Source organism: Physella acuta, unplaced genomic scaffold (genome assembly GCF_028476545.2).
Source record: "Physella acuta isolate Inbredline_101_S28 unplaced genomic scaffold, ASM2847654v3 ptg000826l, whole genome shotgun sequence".
Taxonomy (NCBI): Eukaryota; Metazoa; Mollusca; class Gastropoda; family Physidae; genus Physella; species Physella acuta.
The window spans coordinates 172,013-187,476 of record NW_026732344.1 but is presented as its reverse complement, the minus strand read 5'-3'; the positions used below and the strand labels follow the sequence as shown (position 1 = coordinate 187,476).

General features: G+C 33.1%; 1 protein-coding gene across 3 annotated transcripts in view; it reads right to left on the bottom strand.

The window, feature by feature from the left end:
- Positions 1-35: 35 nt before the first annotated feature.
- Positions 36-15,464, bottom strand: part of LOC131951765 (patatin-like phospholipase domain-containing protein 7) — a 34,563-nt gene continuing 19,134 nt past the window's right edge. For 2 of the 3 annotated variants that reach the window (XM_059314151.1, XM_059314153.1), the window contains 17 exons: positions 14,861-15,034; positions 14,241-14,404; positions 13,485-13,610; positions 13,094-13,157; positions 12,655-12,823; positions 11,752-11,934; positions 11,075-11,193; positions 10,225-10,381; positions 9,716-9,779; positions 9,121-9,243; positions 8,619-8,735; positions 7,069-7,217; positions 6,516-6,668; positions 5,783-5,914; positions 4,945-5,035; positions 3,446-3,585; positions 36-2,287 (listed from right to left, as the gene is read on the bottom strand). In XM_059314151.1, coding sequence (XP_059170134.1) covers positions 2,225-2,287; positions 3,446-3,585; positions 4,945-5,035; positions 5,783-5,914; positions 6,516-6,668; positions 7,069-7,217; positions 8,619-8,735; positions 9,121-9,243; positions 9,716-9,779; positions 10,225-10,381; positions 11,075-11,193; positions 11,752-11,934; positions 12,655-12,823; positions 13,094-13,157; positions 13,485-13,610; positions 14,241-14,404; positions 14,861-15,034 — 2,188 coding nt within the window. In that variant the 3' untranslated portion in view covers positions 36-2,224. Of the gene's footprint in view, positions 2,288-3,445; positions 3,586-4,944; positions 5,036-5,782; positions 5,915-6,515; positions 6,669-7,068; positions 7,218-8,442; positions 8,560-8,618; positions 8,736-9,120; positions 9,244-9,715; positions 9,780-10,224; positions 10,382-11,074; positions 11,194-11,751; positions 11,935-12,654; positions 12,824-13,093; positions 13,158-13,484; positions 13,611-14,240; positions 14,405-14,860; positions 15,035-15,464 lie in introns of all 3 variants that reach the window. The other variant, XM_059314152.1, reaches the window with a different exon arrangement.

Genomic DNA, 15,464 nt, shown 5'->3' with positions numbered 1-15,464 from the left:
ACAACATGTAATAGATAACAATAAATATATTTGATACCAATATTCACCTTTGTTGATTTGATACAATTTTTACAACATATTAAAAAAGTATTCAATTTAGATTTTCTAGAGGGGTTAAATAAATAATAGCACATATGCATCAAGTATCAACAAACTCAAAATGAAATCAAGCAAAAAGTATTTTTATTGCATGTATTGTCTAGTTATTCCTGATGTATGCAGGGAATAACTTTACTGATAAAATAACAAAGAACAATGTTTTATACACAAGTAATTTACCAACTTCTTCAGAAAAAAATAGCTATTCATAATGGTGTTAGGTGGCCTGAGAGAGATGAATCAACGGCCAATATTGTGGCATGAAAATAAAACAGTATAAAATTCATTGCTAATAGTTAAGCAAATACATCCTTTGCCTAATGTAAGTCAAGTACCCATCAGAACTGGGTGGATTACATGAAATTCTATGGACTCAAATACAGGATCCAGCCTCGAGAGTGGTCATGGACTTTAACATCTGACCATGCAGTCTCATATGGAAAGTAAATGCAAATTTTATTTGTGAATGTTAAATTAAACACAAAAATGGCTAATTAAATTAAAAAATATGAATGTTAATAACTATTAAGTACAATCCTAGATTTAACTGTCACCGACAACAAACTGAAACAATTCTGAAGCAATAACTTAAACTACTCACTTAAACTACGTATGAAATCCAAGTCAAATTATTGAAATTGTTTCAGAAATTATTTCAGTTTTTACCCTTATTTTTCTTTAAACTAAAAAGAATTCAAGCAACTTTTGTAAACAAACCCGTTCAGCTTAATTTTCATTTGTCAAACATGTAAAAAATGCATTGTAAGTATATGAATACATAAAAATAAATGTCATGAATTTGAAAAATTCTTAGCATATACATAAGTGCATTTACAATGCAACAGAAATAATAATTATAAATCTTATTCACAGAAAAAGATTAATATATTTGCACGCATTTTAATGATATTGAAAAACAAAATTTAAGCTCAAGGCCAGACAAAAAGTTTCAGCAATTTATTACCCAACATAATCTTTATCAGTTTCTTTAAGGGTGATAGTTCATATTCACCACAAAACAGATCACGTTGCCAAAACCAAATTTATAACCTAATCATTTCAGTCAACACTGTGTGTTGGTTATATCAAAAAGTTCATCATAAGCAGTAACAAAACAATACTTTCTGTAGCATTTGGAGAAAATCTTCAAGCTTTTTTTATGCTTTTAAATAATCTAATGAATGTATTTGGTCAAATGATGATTTGTGAAGATTTTGAATCAAGTTTAAAAGTAAAAAATAAATAAATTGCTAAACCAACCAAATTCTCAAAAGTATTGTAACTAACATTTCCAATTCTAAGATTGACTAGAACATCAAAACTGCAAGATTAGTCTATTATATCAACACTAAAATAACGCAATTTTAGAAAAGCAGTAAAACAACATTTAAAAAAAAAAAAAAATCACAGTTATAGTAACAGCATAGGCAGAGTTTTGAAATAATTTATTTACATCCATTCAGTGTTGGAACATTGGAATTGTGAACACTTAAAAAGAATGTCAATTAAAAGTGTACAGCGTATATATGACTAAGCAGATACAGCGAGCTTAAAGTACTGATTGCTTTTGTGATCCAACATCAAATCCACACTTTTATTTTATCACAGAAATAGAAACGTGTATGATATAAATGTAATGTCCTTTTGTGTCTAAGTAGTATGATAAAACATTTGCTATAGATGGCTGAAGGATTTTCTTCAGTTTGGTAAAAATGGCTAATTGGCTCTATTCTAAATTTAGTACAAAAAACAATTACCCTTCTAAATATGGTAAAAATGACATTTTGATTTGGTTTGCTTTTAAATGTTGTAGAAATGGATAATAGATTTTCTTTTGAATCGGGTAAAAAAAAAGTAAATTGATTTCCTTTTAAATTTGGTATTACGCTGATTTAACCTATTATATAATATATCATATAACTTAAATAAAAAACAAATTCCTGACTAGCAAAGAATAAATGAAGCATTAAAAACATTATAGATTGTATAAAGCTTAAATAAAGTCGTCAACATTGGTTATTAATTGGTGAATTATTCAAAAATGAAAAAAAAAGGATTTCTTTAAGGCAAACTTTGCATCCATGGAATGACATCAGATGACTTTAAACAAGTCACATCACAGTTGTTATTGTGTATTCAATGATTGGGTCTTCTTAACTGAGGCCTTTTTCAGCAGGGACTTTCCAGACTGGAGAGAAGAAAAAACCCTTATATAAATAGTTTATGATAGAACCTATATTTCTCTTTATCTATATATATAATTCTCTTCTGGGATCAGTTAGAAAACAAGCTGCAAGCGCCTCCTTGCAGTCCCCTCTCTTTCTCTCTATCACTATCACTACCACCCCCACCCCACCATTGTCTGGTGAGCAGTGTTCACTCTAAATGTTTACAAAGCTAAATGTTTACAAATCGTAGAGCCGGGTTTCTATTAGGGGCAGATAATTTAGTTCGATTTTAAACTTACAGGAGGTAACTAAGAAATAACTAAGCGGAGGCTGCTTTCACGGGGGGGGGGGGGGGGGGGGGGGTGTAGTATCGGGGTTAGGGGAAAGGGGGGGGGGGGGGTTAGTGTTTTAAAGCAAATATTTTCAGTGGCAGCATTGGTACTGTCGAATTTACAAATTATGAATTACTGAAAAGTAGAAAATAAAACAACTAAATAGCGGCATATGATACGCTGCGGGTCGGCTCGTATGTTTAAAACAACATATGTCTACATGAAGAACACATCTTTTTTGTTGTTATAGTTTTTAAAACACAACCCAAATAAAACTAAACCTAATTTTTTAAAACCAGGAATGAAGATGATGAAAATAAAAATATGAGATCAACTTAATAAATATTTATTTCAAAAGATTCACAGCAAAAATTATCCTTCACAAGTTGTGTACAAAATTTAAGGCATGACTAGTTAAGTTATGAGTAAACTTAAAGGGAAGAATATAATCTGATATGGATTTATAAATTAAGTCATGGTGATTTTATACTGTTTTTTGTTTGTAATTTTTGTTGCCTGGAAAATATTTTTAGAATTTGAACTTGATTGTAATTTAGAAATTCATTTAAAAAAAATGCAATTGAAATTCCACAAAAAAAACAAAAGATGATTTTAATACGGGGTAAGCTGATAAACCATCACCAACAAGAGCACTGTCCTTCTAGTTAAAATATCAATCAACTCATGGTTCTCTAGTATATAAATCAGTTAAAAATTTCTGAATGAAGTACATACCAATTTACCATGTCAAATGACTGCATGAATAAGAAACAAATGAGAAATATAACACACAATCAGATGAACCATCAAACATTGATATCTAGGTAAAAAAAAAACATAACTCACTTTGTTTTTGCTACTAGTTCCTTCCCCTTCACTATTGTACTCTGGATCACTGTGAGCAAATTCATCATCTTCTTCATAGCCTTCCATCAAATTAGCTTCATCATCATCATCATCTTCATATATTAATTCTTCTTCAGAATCTGCAAACATTAAGACATACAATTTTTGTTAGTACTTGCTAAATTTACTTTTTTTTTTAAACATAACAAACTGAAAAACCAAACTGCTTAGTACAGTATTTTTTTTAACATCCACTGTATTGTTTTCTGTTAACAAATTTAAATCATGCTCAAAATTTGGGCACAAAGTTCATTCAGCATGTTGGCTTTTGTTAGTTGACAGCAATTAGCCATTATGACCATATTTTAAAAAATAATACATGGTATTATAAATGATAGTTATCAGTAATGACACCGGTTGTAGATTTTCATAATTAATCGAAGAAAGAAAACTTAAGAGTTTATTGTACAAAAAATAAAATGAAGTACTCTTTATGACCTATAGAATTTCTGTGAAAGGTGTGGTCAGCACTATGTTGGGATTGTATGGTCAGCACTATGTTGGGATTATATGGTCAGCACTATGTTGGGATTGTATGGTCAGCACTATGTTGGGATTATATGGTCAGCACTATGTTGGGATTATATGGTCAGCACTATGTTGGGATTATATGGTCAGCACTATGATGGGATTGTGTGGTCAGCACTATGTTGGGATTGTATGGTCAGCACTATGTTGGGATCATATGGTCAGCACTATGATGGGATTGTGTGGTCAGCACTATGATGGATTGTGTGGTCAGCACTATGATGGGATTGTGTGGTCAGCACTATGATGGGATCATATGGTCAGCACTATGTTGGGATTATATGGTCAGCACTATAATGGGATTGTGTGGTCAGCACTATAATGGGATTGTATGGTCAGCACTATAATGGGATTGTATGGTCAGCACTATAATAGATTGTGTGGTCAGCACTATGATGGGATTGTGTGGTCAGCACTATAATGGGATTGTACGGTCAGCACTATGATGGGATTGTATGGTCAGCACTATGATGGGATTGTGTGATCAGCACTATAATGGGATTGTACGGTCAGCACTATGATGGGATTGTATGGTCAGCACTATGAATGAATAATATGGTCAGCACTATAATGGGATCGTGTGGTCAGCACTGATGAGATAATATGGTCAGCACTATGATGGGATATGGTCAGCATTGTAATGGGCTTGTGTGCTCAGCACTAGCACTGGTTGAGTTCAGTGATGCCTTACAATCTTGTTTAAGGGTAAACTTTAGGTGACCCTGTATCACAAGTAGCATTTCTAGTAAATTGCCAAGTATCAAATAGGCCTAGAGTAGAACTATCAAATAGCCTACATTATGATGTTTACAAAAGACCCCCCCTCCACACTACATGTAATGACATGTATTATTTAAGTGGATATTAAAAACTGGATAAAAAATAAAACAACAAAACAAAATAAGACTTACCCCCAGCTAAGTAGTACCTACTCTTAGGGTTTTCAATTTTAGACACTTGCTCAGCTAGGTCAGTGAAATAGGCCATCACAGGGAGCTGACTCTGTAATGGAGCAAATCTCTGGTCAAACTAACAGAAATTTGTAAAAAAAAACAAACAAACTTTTTTTTATCAGGTAAACAAATCTCTGGTCAAACCAACACACGGAAATTAAAAAAAACAAAACAACAAACAAACTTTTTTTTATCAGGTGAACAAACATGTTAAACACGCAGCACAAATCTTGTTATAAACATAGCCTCGTAATAGCAACTGTTATGAGTCATTATGTGATGGCGTATATAGATATTGAAGATAGTACAAAATCTTGTTATACAAAGTGCCTCATAATAGCAACTGCTCAGAGTAATTTTATGAAGGGGGTGTACAGATATTGAAGACAAATCTTGTTATATACAGCTTCTGATAATACCACTTTGAATGAGTCATTATGTGATTTTGTTTCTTATTCATAACATATAAAATACCAACTGTTTTGAGTCATTCAGTGAATCAGTTTACTATGCACAGTCTGATAATACCAACTGTTTTGAGTCGTTATGTGATTTTTGTTTCTTATACACAACATCTAAAAATACCAACTGTTTTGAGCCATTCAGTAAATCAGTTTACTATGCACAGTCTGATAATACCAACTGTTTAGAGTTGTTATTTGATTTGTTTTACAAGGCTAAACTCAATGCAATACAAATCTCCAAATAGACAACTTCAATGGTCCGAAGTCATTGTAAGATCCAGCAGTACAGTAGAAGTGTGTTAAAAACTAAGGAAAGTTGTTTGTTAACACACTATGGAAAGGTTTCTTTCTTTGTGGGCCTTCATTTCTTTGGTGGACATTTCCGACTCCTTGAAGAGCTTGTCTTGAAGGCCTCCCTTGGTCCAAGCAGAGAACAGGGTCTTGCCGTGATGGTAGCCAGTTTCCTATGAGATGTGAGGTCAATCTATTTTATAAGTTACCTAACCATTATCATTTAATTTACATAATTGTAAGTTTAGTTTAAACGTAAATATATTTTTATAAATATATTTTTTATGATATCTTTATTCAAACAATTTAATTTCATTTACATAATTTTAAGTTTAGTTTAAAGGTAAATATATTTTTATAAATATATCTTTTTAAGTATTGTTTGTTCAAATAATTTGAAATATAGTTTAAACAAGAGGCCCTAAGGTAAATATATTTTTATAAATATATTTTTTATGATATCTTTATTCAAATAATTTTAAATTACTTAATAATTTCATTAATAAATTTTAAGTTTAGTTGAAATAAGAGGTGCTAAAATTTTCTAATAGTTTATTATACGAACTCTCCCCCATTGTTAAATATAATTTGTTAACCTCTAACTTTTATATGGTTTGATTCAATTTTACTCAGTCTCTAATCTATTCCACACCATCAATTAGTCATAAAATTACTTAAAGAATCAGGTTAGCGTTATCCATATAGTAAAACATGAATATGCCTGATTCATGGTTAAATGTTTAGTGTAGTAAAATTTTTTACAAATTTACTTACAACAATTTCATCAAAACTCCCAAACTGCAGAGTGGCGTATCTGTCTATAGGTGGCCTTATATACTCGCAATAGTCAGAGTTTTTAACAACCTCAAGCTGTCTTACACATGACACGTATGCCAGGCGGGACTGGATTTCTGTCATATCAGGCACCTGGTTGTTCAGCAATATACACAATTATTAATTTTTTTTTTTAAATTCAGTTGTTTAAATAGTTGTAGTATTCTGAAATGTAACATATTAAGAAGAATAAATCATTATAGTTTTTTTTCTTCACATTATTTATTTAATACTGACATTATGCTTAGTAACTTAATTTGTTTGGTCACTGAAACAAATTTATTTTCTAGCTTTTTCTTAAAATTAAAATAGCTCCTGATTCTATTTGATTGGTGCACTATACTTAAAAAACATGATGCTACACTTGATTAACCCTTCAACTTGACAAAATCCTTGACTCTAAATTCACAACATGCCTCACTTGATTAACCCTTTAACTTGACAAAATCCTTGAATCTAAATTCACAACATGCTACACTTGATTAACCCTTACTCTAACTGGCTTGGCCCAGGGGTTCCATCTCTTCCACAGCAGCCACCAGCCAGAGAGACAGTCCCCGTAGTTGGTCAGGTCCTTCTCGTCCTGGCTGCCCACATCTATAGCAAAGACAAACTTGGCGCCAAGGTTGTGCATTACATCAGCTGTGAGAAATTCCACCAGTTTTTTTTTAAATCAAAGTTTTGCAAAAACTTACAATACAAAACATAAGGAGTAATAAATAAATAAAATAGATATAATTTTATTTCACAATATTTTATAAAATCTAATTATTAAAAATAATTTAAAGAAACACTAACATTAAGTAATTTTTGTTTTGTTATACAAGTTTTTACACACTAATATATCTGTATAAAAATCAACATAAACAATCAATACATTTTAAATAAAAAAAAAAACTAGAATACTAACATAGATTAACATTCAACAACACATAACAAAAGCTTACAATTGTCTATTTATAATACATTTCTATAATATTAAACTGTAAGCTTGGAAAAAGTCCGGAGTAAGATGGACCTATCAGCCACTGATGGGATTGTATAGGTGGGATCGCTAACTGCAACTGAAAGCTATTACTTACTAGTACCGTTATTTAAGAAAATATTAATATATTATTAGTTTATCAATGTAATGTTTTGGTAGTTTATGAAAAATATATTTGGTAGCTTAGAATGTAAAGGTTTTGTATTGTATAATATGAGAGTTTGGTAGGTTTCATATTTTTTTATGGAAGGGTTTAATAATTCATCATGTAAAGGTGAAAGCTGGTTTGAAACTGGCACTTTAAAAAAATCTTGGTAAAATGATGCAAAAAGAAGGAGTAAAGATAAGCCTCACAGCTACATGCAAATTTCTGGCATTAGAATGTTTTTGCTATACATGCAAATACAAAAAAAGAAAAATAACAACAAATAATTCTAAGCCCTACAAATTTGTTACATGATGAGTTGGTATTGGGTGAAACAGGTTTAAAAAAAAATAATTCTTAATCTGTCATTTGACATTCAAGCAGTTAATTTTTTTTTAATGGGCAAAATTTTGCCAATTTAATGTGAAGTTAAGTATTTTCAAGAGTTAATTTTAGTTAAGAGAGTCACATTCATATTTATAAACATGTTTAAATCACTTTTTGTTTTTTTAACTTATATAAAATTAATCTTGATTGGATTGGTCCATAAAAAATGTGAATTGTTTTAAAGAACTTGTGCTACTTCTACTTTTTAATAATATTTTTAAAATTTTTTAAATTTAAGTCAGTAACAGCTGTGTGTTAATTAAAAAAAAAATGAAGAATGCGTTTAATTTTCTTTTTAAAAACTATGATGGAAGGGCATGTGCAACTGGCATAGATTGGATGGATCCTACCTGGGACGTTATTGATATATGCACCATCTAGCAGCAAATGTCCATCATTTGGATCACAGAGTGGTGCAAGATAGGGGTGGATAGACATGCTGGCTCGGACATAACGCCACAGACTCCCTGGGGGATGGGGAAAATGAACAGGACATTGTTAGTACCCAAGGAAGGAGGAGAAGTACCTGGCAGGTTATTGACGTATCCACCATCCAACAGGAGGTGACCGTCCAGGGGGTCACATAGTGGCGGCAGGTAGCCTGAGAGCGACATGCTAGCTCGCACGTAGCGCCACACACTGCCTGGGTGCACGGACAAAAAAAAAACAGAAAAAATTAGTTCTACCTTTCAACAACGAATTACAGTGGTTTTCATAGTTTTTGATTTGTGGTCCCTCATACTTGTTGGCTGGACAATATACAAGAATTAAGTACTATTATACAAATAATAATGTCACTATGTACTGTAGGTCATTTCCATTGAAAGGTGTTGCACTGCTAAAAACAACTGTATCAAAACATAAAATTTAAAAATTAACAACAGTCATAGACATTTTTTGTTTACACATCGAAATTAATCGAAGTATTGTTAACAAACAATGATGGCGTAAAATAACAACTAAAATACAACCATTACAAATCTAACACAGTAATCTCTGTTTTGGCTAGCTTCAAGTAGTTGGCCTACCTAGAGAGTGGACCCTCATACTGGAGTTGGATATATTTGTTGTAATACAGAAGTAAGGTATCCAGAGGTCCTCAATCTGTCTGTCATGGAACACTGTCTCAATGGATTCATTGAAGGCCCAGCCTGGGGGAACAAGTGGTTGTACTACAGTTACACAAAGCTAGATAGCAACAATCCTATATTTATTTATTATACTTATAAAGTAGATCAACAGTTTAAAAAAAGTAAAATAAAGGTCAGTAGGCACAAACTAGATTAAACATCTAAGCTACAATAAGCTGATAAATTGACACTCAATATAATACTTCCTATATGTAAATGGAGTTAATATTTATAGACCATCGGCATAAAAATTCAATTGTCATGGGCCGACTCCGTTAACTGGGCTAATGACAACACTAAAGATCACGGAGTCAATTTTCATGGGCCATATTCATAAAGTCAGCCAATAATAACAACCATAAAGATAATGTATCATGGAGTTGATTGTCATGAGCCATCTACCTGGCCAATGACAACACTATAGGTAACTGCTTATGACTGTTCAGCCTCTACACATGGCATAAACTAAGCCTCACCAGCAGTGTGGACTTACCTGTAAACATAGAGGTGACAGGGTAAGTTAGATCCCATATCTTTTTCCAGAGAGACGTCATACCCTGATTAGCAAGAAACAAACAATTTTAAACTGGTAACCTTACATTACAACACTAACAATTTAATTCCCCCAAATGCTTAAATATGGGATGATGTGGTCTAGCGGTAGACAGCAAGACTGTTAACAAAAAGTCTCAGTAGAATCTATCCTGAGTCAACCAAGCTCTGATGGTTACCTAACTCATGTTAGGGAAAACAAAGGCGGATGGGTATAATGCTGACCACACTATTCCTTCATATGCTGAGAATCTGAAACAGATGAACTCTACTTCAACTGCTCCATGTAACATGGGATCAAACTGGAAAAGATGATGAAATACTTAAATATAGAAATACATATTTATCAAACAACCATAACAGAACTAACATTTTAAAGTAAAGATCGTCGGAATACAATTCCCAAGCAGCTTCACACTTCTCTGAACACAATTTAAACAGTAAACTTACAATGGACCACTCCCTCGCCCTCTGTGTAAAGCCAACATGGTTTCTCTCCTCTGCCCAGAGAGCTCCAATGAAAGCACCCATGCTGGTGCCGCCCACCATGTCTATGGGGATCCCTTCTTCCTGCATGGCCTTGATCATTCCAACATGTGCCAGCCCTCTGAGAAATACCACACAACATACACACTTCAGGCTATTCACAAGAAATATTCAAAGAAAAATATCACTAATATATTCAAACTTATGACTTTGTGGCAAGCTGGACAGGGTGCAGGATCAAATCCTTATCAAGCTAGAGTTTATTATTTCTTTTTTAACATGTTGTCAGAGCTAACTCAGCTCTAATCAGTCCCCAGTCTAAGTTTGGGTTAGTATATATGGCTGGTCATAGTCTTACTGACCCCACATCTACTTTACTTATTTTAACAAACTCTCATAGGCCACGAGGAATTAAAACAGCTGTTTAGATTTTATATATATCCAATACTTTATCCACTTTACACTACGATGCCTTTCAACTTTCATATCTACCTTTGACTACATTAACCAATTTGAATCTATACAAATTTAAGACAAATTCATTTTCTTAGGAATTTAACTGGTTTATTGAACTGGAAATATTTTCATTTTAGACATTACTCTTATTCTTTGATAGTTAAAAAAAAGTTTTTACTGTACCATTTCTGATATTACTCTTATAATGTGTTTCACTAACTTTACAACCACTATTTATATACTATGATACTGTAGATCTTAAATTTATTAACCGAAAATTATTGTTGTAATAAACACACTTTGTTGTGTCAATGACAGTGTAAATAAAAAAAAAAAACTGAGCAGAAAGACAGCATACCTTGCTCCACCACCTCCTAGAACTAGACCTATAGAGGTGCCAGTCAAAAATCTGGCCAGCCTACAGAAGTCCGCCATTCTGTCTGGTTCTGACTTGAAGAGTCTCTCATACATTTCCAGCTGAGGGAACAATTACTTTTGTTTACACAAATAGCCCAAATTACTAATGTAACTATAGCAACTAGCTAAAGCGATCTCACCTAAACTTTCTCGAATATTCTTATATAAAAAAACAGGGGATGGGAACTCGGGATATAGACATGAATTTTAATCCATTTTAAATACTTAAACTTTTTAAAATAGAATAAAATCTTGTAGAAAAAAGAATTGCACACCAGTGAACGCCAAATAAAATGTGCATAATAGTGCGGAATATTATTAGTACTTTATAAATTTACATTCGTTTTTGTTGAGAAATCGGAAATAGTGTAAATTAGTAAACGTTTCTATGTTTAATCTCACAGTAATTTTACATCATGAACTAATATTATTTATGAATTCTCCAAGCTAAATCATATAATAATATACGGTTATCATTGTGTGTGTATCTTTTTAAAATTAAAATCATATTCTGCTATTTTGAAAATACAATATTAAATTTTAAAAAAAAACCAGTAAGTGCTTTGTCACTTAACTTAAAACAAGAAAAAAAGTGTAAGTTAAAAAATATATACTTACAGTTTTAATAGGAGACTTGAGTCTAAGAACCCGCTTGGGGCAGCGCAGATGATGATGGGAAGACAACCACCCTCTGACGTTCAACCAGTCAGCCGTGTTCTTGGGAGTTTCAGCGTCTTCCTTATGTAGCAGCACCAGTTCTTTCTGGGCTCTCACAGCAATGTTCTCCAGCTCCTTCTCAATCTGTCAGAACAGGGGAAGATTATTCAACAGTCTTAGATTATCTCCCTTGATTTTAAAAAATAACAGAGGGATCAGTGTTTCTTCCAGACTTTTTTCTCCGGGTGGGCACCTGATATTTTCAGAGGGGGAGCGGGGACGGACACTAGTAAAAGTATATGTTTACTATATAAATCCCATCTTGTTCAAGGGGGGGGGGGGGGGCGGTAGAGAGAAACTATAAGAGGGATTAGAACAGAGCGCTGAGCCTATTGTTTGTTATTAGCTTATGAGTGTGCTTCCTTTTATACTTTTCAGTAGAGTTCATATGTTTTAAGTGACTGCTGCAGAAAAAGGGATAGTGTGATTAATTGTATGCCTAGTGTCTTTACTTTCATTGCAGGATCAACTCATGGATGTCCCACAGACTCAAGTCTGGGATGAGAACTCAAGCCTTTCAGGTTAGCAGGCATGTGTTATACCGTCCAACCACACCATTCCACATTAACTTACATGATTTCTAATAATACAATATTGATAGGTTCCTTGTTAGTTATATATATGATATAGAACCCTAAAAGAAAATAGATATATCCCCTTTCTCACTATTTTTGGTACCCTAGCATATACAGGACTTGTGTGGTCAACCTATAACTAGTCAACTTTGCTTTTCTGATTGTTTTTATGTTAAGACCTAGAAGCTCTATCAAGAAGTGACAATAGACATAGGATAAAACTACTCACTGGCCCAATGGTAGGCTCTTTATCAGCCAGACCAACAATCAAAATACAGTCGGCCTGCCTGAGACAGTTCTTACTCCACTTGGTCAACTGATAGTCACATTGGTACAGGACCATTCTGTGAATGTCCTCTTGTTGGCTCAGCCAGTTGAACAGACAGAACTCGTTCACGCTGGAACATTACACCAAAGGTATGAGACGTCAATCAAATAAACCACATTTCAAACACCACTAAGGCGTAAGTTACACAATGTTTAAATAACAAATTATTAAGGAAATGGATTTTGTTGTGTTTATATTGCTTAAAGTAACATACTAATAATATTAAATTTTAAGAAAAAAAAAACATCTTGTTTTAGAGTTATCTCCCATATAATGAAAAATAAGAGTCTTCTCCCAGTTAATTTAATATTTTCAATATATTTATAACTTGGGTACAAACCTATCGAGTGCAGCAGCTCCCAATCTAGCTTTAACAATATCTGGCGTTAATCTCACAGTAGGACCTACAATAGAGTTGACAATGTATGTTTACAGTAATGATTAATATAATTAGCCTTGATGGAGAAAATTTTTGAGGCAAAAAAAAAAAAAACAATAGCCCCATTTTAAAGAAAGAGGGTTATCAGATTGCTTTTGTGTATTTAAATTTTTGTTTCAATTATTTTATTTACTTATTTATTTATTTATTTACTTAATTGACAATGAAACTAAGTACACCACTTATGTATTTAAAGCTGATAATTGGTAAACAATTAAAAAATATATATCAAGTGAGGTTGTTTCATTGGACAAAACAGTGTTAGGAAACTATTAAAGAACCCATCACATACCAATTGTGAGTAAAGCATGCTGTAACTCTAAAGCAAAGTTGGTTGTTGGTACATCTTCTGTCACTGGAACAATAGCTATAGTTGCCAAGTTGGCAACTGTACTTCTCTCCATCTTAGAGTAGGCATCTAGAAGATCCAACATTGTATAGAAATTATTGAGGGTTAGCCTACCACTCTGCCGTACTGATTCTCTGTAATTTCCTAATCTTCCACTACATCACTGATCAATTGATAGTTTGTCTAGTAATGAATTATTACAAACAGAAAAAACCCATCCAAATACAGGCAAACATTATGGGATTTTTCTCTTCAATGCTAAAGAGCCCAGGTTAGGTTTAGGGCCTTAGGATTGACAGGGTAATTAAGTTTCACTTATTGCGCGACAGTAGAAAATGTTTTTTTAATCCATACAATGAGTGAGATGTTCAAATGACCATTAGATAAATTTATATGTAGTTATTTAATTACACTGTTCCTGCAACAGTTATATAATCTTTTAATTAAAGTTTGTATATCTCAGTAGAAATAACATTTAATATTTCAAGCTGCAAGACTATAAAAGTAAAGTATGCTCTTTAGACCTAACGATCAATTGGGCAAATGAAGTAGAGTTCATGTTTCTTGATATATGTACTTTCCCTAAGCTTGGACCCACAGATTCAAACTCAAGACTTTTGGAGTTTGCAGCCTAGCACTCTACCACTTAGGCCTCACTGTCCCGCAACACTATAATAAAGGGGGTTTTAATTTTCTCACCACTTTCTCTTGATGTAGCATTCTGAAGACTAATTGTGTTCCTCTGCTGCCAGTTGCCCAAGATACTTGAGCCCAAGAGATGGATAAGTCTTGCTACAACTTGCGGGTAGCGCAGTTTGATCAGGTTCAGTAACTCTGCAGGAATTTTAGCCAGCTCTGTGTCTCTGATTGATAGTCGATGGCAACACATTTGAGTTTTTTTTTTGTACAGACCACAATATCAAACTATCTATATAAACTCAACCACCTTACTAGCTATTTTCCTTTTTTTTTTTATTATTCATCGTAAAACAAACAAAATTTTTTAAAAAAAATTTACATATGCTTTAATGGTAGATAAACAGTAAGTTTAATTGTCTAAAAAGTCTGTTATTTAGTTTTATGCCATCTAAATAATTTAGATATTTATATGTCCTAGGCATTTTTACATATGTTTCCCACTGACAGCAAAACAGTTGCCCTGCTATGTGATTCAGCATCAAATTTGAAGAATTAACTTGTGACTCCCACATCAAATACATCAGCACCCACACCAACATCTTAATTTTTCTAATCAACTTCCCAATAAGCCTGAAAATGTACACCCGCATAACACATTAGCATTTAAAAAGCACACCAACCTTATAGCTAAAACTGTTGTGGCCCTCTCATGCTGGGTCAAAACCTCTACAATGCCAACCAGTTCACCTCGGCCGAATTCATTCACCAACTCCTTCTTGCCCCCCACAAGGGTGATCACTGACCTTAACCGACCAGTCAGGACAATGAAGATGCTCTCACTGTTGTCCCCTTGTCTGTGCACCAAGTGACAAAAATGTTTTTGTAAGAAACAATGACTAGACATTTTAAAAGGTACTTTATATGATGAAGTGGCCTTGAGGAAGAGAGCTAGACTGCTAACCCGAGAGTCTCGAGTTCAAATCCAAGTTCAAGTCAGTAAATGCCCTGAGTCCACAGAGATCTGATGGGCAGCTAACTCACATTTAGGAAAGTAAAGCCGAATGGGCATAGAGCTGACCTTCATATGCCAAGATCTATGAAACAGGTGAACTTTAACAGGAACTTTTAAAATTTAAAAAATCTAACATATCTAAAAGACAGATTCGTTAGAGAGATTATGTAATATCAAAAGTATTTCAATTTTTTTTTAAATGTGAAAGATTAATATTTATAGACAATTATAGTCTGATATTTTAATGAAGAGTTGGTTAAAAAAATAGGGGC